Genomic DNA, 6,464 nt, shown 5'->3' with positions numbered 1-6,464 from the left:
GGGGGGGGGGGGGGGGGGCGACGGTGCCGGCCGCTGGGACTGGCGTGCGCGACGTCCCTTCGCCTTCGTTCTCGGCGTCGGCGCTGGCGTCTCCGTTGCCTTCCTCGACGGCTTCTTCTCCTTCTCTTGCTGACTCCCCTCATCCTCCTTTCTCTCCTTTCTCCCCTTTTACTAATGCTCAAGGTGACGAATCGGACGCTTCATTGATTGATGCTGCCCTGCGCAGCTTGGTTAACGATGCTAATTCCATCCAAGCTCACAACGCGGCCTTGCCTTTGGGAAGCGTGGTTCCTAACAGCGATATGGAAATGGAGATCGAATTCACCCAGGTTTCCAGGAAAAGAGCTATATCTCAGAATCACAACTCTAGTACTAAAGTTAAGGTCGTAGAAAATCCTGCGGCATCTAACCTCAATACTGTGAATCCGTCCCTCTCCAATAATCGGGTTAATAATCATGAAGCTAATGCTGTTGCTGCTTCATGCACCAAACAGGTATTGTCTTACAAAACTACATATGCATACTCTGACTCTGATTTGGGACCTTATGCGGTATATGTCTATTCTGACAAATCATCTGTCATACATTTTTCGGTACTGTCGGTAAAAATCGTTTCTGAAGTCGCCAGTACAGATATTATTAGCGTTAAAAGGCTGGGCAGTGGAAAAGCCATTGTAGAGGTTAGGACCGCTGCGGCAGCTAACAGTTTAACTACCAACAGTAACCTCGTCAAATATAACTTGCGTGCCTTCATTCCTGCATACAAGGTTCTCAGAACAGGCATTATTAAAGATGTAGATCAATCTCTTTCTCTGGATTGTATCAAAGATAACATTAAATCTTCAATCAGGATTTTAGACGTTCAGCGATTGAATCGCCGTATTGTGACTGACGGCTAAGCCAGTTATCTGCCTTCCAGAACTATTTGCATCAAGTTCGCAGGTCAATCTCTGCCCAGGGAAGTTGCCCTGTTTCATGTTTTATATCCAGTCGATCCTTATGTACCTAAGGCCAGAATTTGCTTCGTTTGCTACAGAGCAGGTCACATCGGCAAAGACTGCAAGAGCACCAAACCTAGATGCCTGTATTGTGGAGGGGATCATGATAGAGCAATTGTGTGCGAAGGTAAGCATCTACCTAAAAAATGCATCAATTGTGATGGCGAACATTTAGCCACGTCTTTTGACTGCCCGATCATCATGAAACATATTGAGGCTATTAAATTAGCTGCATATCATAACATCCCGCATGTGGAAGCTAAGAAGATTACTAACAACAAACACAACACCTCTAATCTATCTGTCAACCCGCATAGTTATCCTTATCTTCCTAGCTCGCAGCCACATTCATTTGCTTCACACAACAAATATTCTTTACTGGGATCTTCAAGTTCGAGTAATTCGGCGTCTACTTACCCACCGAGTTATGTGGCTGCGGTGACTTCGCCCCCGCTCCCATCTTTAAATACTTCAAGGCGCTTACAGAAATCGCAGGATGGCTAAAAAAAGAACCGTAAAAACGAGAGATTATTTCCGCCTGTACACGATAATTCTGCTCAAGATCCTTGCGATCCAATTTCTTCGTATCATGGACTCTCGGGCTCGAGCTCAGGTCCTGTGCAGATGCGGGTTTTGGCTCCGGCCCTGTTAATGCTCCTGTGCAAAGCATTTTTAATATGATTCTCTCATTCTTGAAAAAAATTAAGAATTTTTTTAATAATAACCCTTTTATTTCTTCTATTATTGATCCCTTAGCTGAGTGTATCAATGGTGTTGCCATGGTCATTAAGGGATTTAATTTGGATTGCATTTTCAATTTTATTGCCAACTTGAGTTCAACCTTTTCTAATGCCTTCGCTGGAACCGCAGAATGCTCGAATGAAATTCACTGCCAATAAACAACTTACCACTCAAGCTCTTAAGTTACTTCAATGGAACTGCCGTGGAATAAGGAGCAAATTACCTCAATTACAAGCCATCTCTGCTGACTTCGATATTATATGCTTACAAGAGTCGCTTTTACACAATTCATCCAATTTTACTTTAAGAGGATTTAACCTTATTCGTCAAGATATTACTGAGCCTGGCCAATGTGGCGTATGCGTTTTCGTCAGGAATAACTTAGTTTTTAATATTTTAGATCTATCCAACTCCATCTTCAATGACAATTCTGTGGAAATACTTGGTGTGGAACTGTTCTCCGAACGTGAGAGCATCTGTATCATCAGTATATATCGACACCCCAACTGCGACACGCCGATGCAATTTTATGACAGCCTTATGGGATATATTACTGCAAGAGGCAACTGCGTTTTGATGGGGGATTTCAACGCTCATCACTCTCATTGGGGATGCTCTACCTCGGATCGAGCGGGTAATCGCATTTTGGCAGCTTGTGAGAATGCCTCTATTTGCATACTTAGCGACCTTCGACCCTCGCTTCTTCTACCCCCTTCTTCGGGACATTCAGTCATCGATTTGATTCTGATTACTCCGAATATTGCACCTTTGTGCGAGGTTTCTACAGAGATTGATACTTGGAGTAGCGACCACTTCCCCATCAGGGTTGAGGTCGGTATTAATCCGTCTCAACGCAAGCGTTTTGCTTATAAATTAAACCTTAATAATCAGGAATTGAAGAACTTTGCTGTTGCTTTGGATGACTCTTTTGCTTCCTTTGCTAAAGATCTACCTCCGGACTCCCGTGAAGCTTACTCGAGTTTATCGGAACATAAGATAATTAAGACTGCGGTTTCATGTTCCTCTTGTCCCCATAAGAAAGCATCTCCTGGTACCGTAGTGATCAAAAGCGAAAAGGTTGCGCCGCCCTGGTGGTCAAATAAATGCCAGGAAGCTGTTGATGCCCGCAGAGAGGCTGCAAAGACTTGGCAAAGTAATCCGCTAGTTGAAAATTTTTATGCCTATAAGAGAGAGAGGGCTAAGTGCTCAAAAATCCTTTATAGAGAGAAGAGGAAGAGTTGGAGAACGTTTGTGGGTACTTTTAACTGCAAAACTCCTACCACTACACTATGGTCGCTGGTGAAGGCTTTTAAATGACGTAATCTCGCCATGCCAAACGATACTCATGACTACTCAAAAATTAAACAGCTTACTGAAGAGACTATTCTCAAAATCTGCCCTCCATCCTGTCTGCCTAATCCTCCTTCTGAGTTCGATATTATGAAAGAGGAGGATGAATTGAATGACCACGTTCTAAAGGAGCTTGAATCTCCAGTCACTATGGAACATTTGGACCTGGCTATTGCTTCGGTTAACAAGAAATCTGCTCCTGGCCTTGATAGAATTTCTAACAGCATGTTATCGCATTTACCGTTTGATTTCAAAGAACTTCTTGTGAATTTATTTAACCGCTTCTTGGAGGAAGGCGTCGTCCCTGAAGAGTGGAAGAGGTCACTGGTGATTTTCATACCCAAGCCTGGCGGCTCTGGAGTTAGACCTATCTCCTTACTTTCATGTGTACTTAAAGTCTTCGAGAAGATTATTTACTGGAGGCTCATGTGGCTTGTGGAATCTCAAGTAGTCTTACCAAACGAGCAAATGGGCTTTCGCCCTAACAGATCTTGCAATGACAGCTTGGTCACCTTTACGAATCAGATCTGCCTGGCTCTTTCAAATAATGCTTACACTGTTGCAGTTTTCTTGGACATTGCTGTAGCTTTCGACAACGTTTTACCTTCTGCGGTTTTGGAAGAACTCAAATCGTCTGGCGTTCCTGCCTCTATTAGAAAACTTGTGGAAAATCTTATCTCAGAGAGACATGTGCAGTTCTTAATGGATGGATCAATTGGGGAAGCGAAATTGTCGCGCAAAGGCACACCGCAGGGATCTACTCTTAGTCCTCTGCTCTTCAACATTGCTCTTTGCAAACTTAATGCATGCATAAATGGTAACGTTAACTTTCTACAATATGCTGATGACATCGTTCTATTTTCGTCCGACAGTTCCCCACTTACTGCTGCATCCAATATTCAAAAGGCCCTGTATGATATATCCGCGTTTTTAGAAGGCAAAGGCCTCACTCTCTCTCCATCGAAATCTAATTGGATGGTTTTTACTGCTGGCAGGCGCACACCTATCCCTGACTACTCTCTCTTCATAGATTCGAGCTTGATTCCCAGAGTCGATAAAGTTAGATTCTTGGGTGTGATTCTGGACCATCGCTTAATAGGCAATTATCATTATGAATATTTAGTCAAGAAGGATAAAGCATTGATCAACATTATCCTGTCACTCACTGCCGTTTGGTGGGGATCTCACCCACATTGCCTGCTCACTATTTACAGAGCTATTTTTAGAGCCGCCGTGGAATATGCATGCTCCATTTTTTCCTGGAAGGGCAATGCTAGAGTACTGCTACGCCTGGAAAGATTGCAATATAAAGCTATCAGAGCCTCAATGGGATACCGCATATCTACTCCGACCAATATTATTTTGTGCGAAGCAAGAGAACTGCCATTTAGACTCAGATTTAATCTGCTTAGTGAAAGATTTATTTTCAATCGCATGTCTTATAGTAACTCTTTGGTCATTAACAGTGTCATGATCCTGGAGTGTGGCCTGGCGTCACCTGCGAAGAGGGCATTTGCCCTTACCAAGTCTCCGTCTCTTAAGTGCTACATCGCTAACAAGCATGAAAAACTTCATATGCATCGCTCTTATTCTATTCCGGCTTTGGGAAGCAGCTTGAGTGCTTTTATGTATCGCAAGGACTTCGACAACTTTATTACCTATTCCAAGGAAGCCTGTAATAATGAAATTGTTCAAGTTTTTAGTGACCAACTACAGAATCTGCGAGAACTGGTCCCTGATGGGCTCTCATTTTACACCGATGGCTCAAAACTTGAAGATGGGAGTGTGGGTGCGGCCTTCTTCTCCCCGGAACTAAGGCATTGCTTCAAGTATAAACTGACCTCCAGCTCTTCTGTTTTTTCCGCGGAGGCCTGGGCCATATACCAGGCTCTGATCCTGTCTTTGGATGCAGGATACTCTACGGTTTTCATCTTTTCTGATTCGCGCAGCGTTCTGGAAGCCGTCGCATCACATAAACTAATTAATTCCAACTATATTATACGCAAAATCAAGGAAGCCCTACTTCAACTGGCAGAACGCAAAATTGTGTGTTCTCTCTTCTGGATCCCTTCTCACAAAGGCATTATGGGAAACGAGATAGCGGATAAAGCAGCCAAGGAGGCTTGCAAGGACGGTGCAAAGGGTTTTTCCGTACTCCCTTCCCGGATTTACAGATACAGGCTGTAGACAAGGTCCGAATTCGTTTCCAGGCCTATCTAAATGACAAAGCCTTATCCACGGGCACTCAATATCATTTGCTTTACAATCCGGCTCCTTCTGCGAAACCTTGGTACTACAAGTTTGCTTTAAACAGAAGCGAGATTGTTTTAATTAACAGACTGAGATCTAACCACTACAACCTGAATTATAGCCTGTTTAGAAAAAATATGGTACAGTCTCCTGCTTGCGTTTGTGGCGATCCTCGCCAGGATCTGAATCATATAGTGTTTTACTGCCCGCTGACTAGAATTAAAGCCAGATCTTTGGTACGTTATCTTAACAGAGCATTCCCTTCACACGCGCGTAATGCATTTCTTCCTCTTGCCAAACCTTCCCATAAACTCTGCAGACTTTTCTTGTCCTTCTTCAAATCCATCGGGATCTCCGTTTAATCGTAGTGCACTGGTGGGGAGGCGTATCGCCCTCCCCTCCCTGTCTCCCTCCGGCGTCCCCCCGAGAATTTGTTTCTCGGGGATCCGCCGGGGGGGCGGTGCGCGGCGTCCTTCTACGTCTGTTGCAGATTTGCCGCGTTAATTGCGCGGTCTTCATTCCAGTTCTTTTATGAGGACATCCTGTGGAAGGTTGGTGGTGTCCCTGGGATCAGACTGGCCACGATAATCCGGCTTGCTACGGAACCTGGGCCACTTAAATTTAGAAGAAGAAGAAGAAGAAGTATCATCTGGAGACACGGTAGTGTCTCGGCGCTAAGCCAAGCGCAGCGACACTGCCGTGCCTCCTTTACGCGAACAGGCGATTTTTAAGGGATGAGGTTATCAGATCTCAAAAACGGCTTAACTGATCAAGTTCTACATGCGCTCAATCGATAGCTACCACTTAAATTGTATAATAAAAGTGCTTTTATTTTTTCTCTACGTGCCTTACGAGCGGAGATATTGCGACGCAAAGTCCAAATCTGACACTTTTCATGTATTATATAAAATTAAGAAACGTCGTCAACAGGGCTACGGAGAGGGGATATGTCCTTTTGGAATTTTTGCCGCAAGAGGCAAATGTGGCGCTAGTTTTAAGTTATTACATATGACGCGCGCGCGGTTTAAATCTTATTATCTTATAATAAAATATTATTCAATATAATATAAAATATTTATTAATATTTAAGATACGTCATCAACGTCGCCGACCAGAGAAATGTCC

General features: G+C 43.8%; 2 protein-coding genes across 2 annotated transcripts; both read left to right on the top strand.

Moving 5' to 3' along the window:
- The first annotated feature begins 1,847 nt into the window (after positions 1–1,847).
- Positions 1,848–3,056, top strand: LOC108773292 (uncharacterized). Its single transcript, XM_018539053.1, has one exon. It carries the CDS (start codon positions 1,848–1,850, stop codon positions 3,054–3,056), a length of 1,209 nt encoding a protein of 402 aa, XP_018394555.1.
- Positions 3,057–3,068: 12 nt separating this feature from the next.
- Positions 3,069–5,575, top strand: LOC108773291 (uncharacterized; the record flags this gene model as incomplete). The annotated part of the gene is made up of 2 exons (XM_018539052.1): positions 3,069–5,240; positions 5,300–5,575. Coding segments are annotated over exons 1-2 (2,448 nt in total), but the record flags the coding sequence as incomplete, so codon positions are not given.
- Between the last annotated feature and the right edge of the window lie 889 nt (positions 5,576–6,464).

Source organism: Cyphomyrmex costatus, unplaced genomic scaffold, assembly GCF_001594065.2.
Source record: "Cyphomyrmex costatus isolate MS0001 unplaced genomic scaffold, Ccosl1.0 scaffold2035, whole genome shotgun sequence".
Lineage (NCBI taxonomy): Eukaryota > Metazoa > Arthropoda > Insecta > Hymenoptera > Formicidae > Cyphomyrmex > Cyphomyrmex costatus.
This window is presented reverse-complemented; position numbering and strand designations above follow the sequence as displayed.

Excerpts from the sequence above, each read along its gene's own strand:
- LOC108773292 (XM_018539053.1), top strand. The coding sequence starts at position 1,848 with ATGCCTTCGCTGGAACCGCAGAATGCTCGAATGAAATTCACTGCCAAT.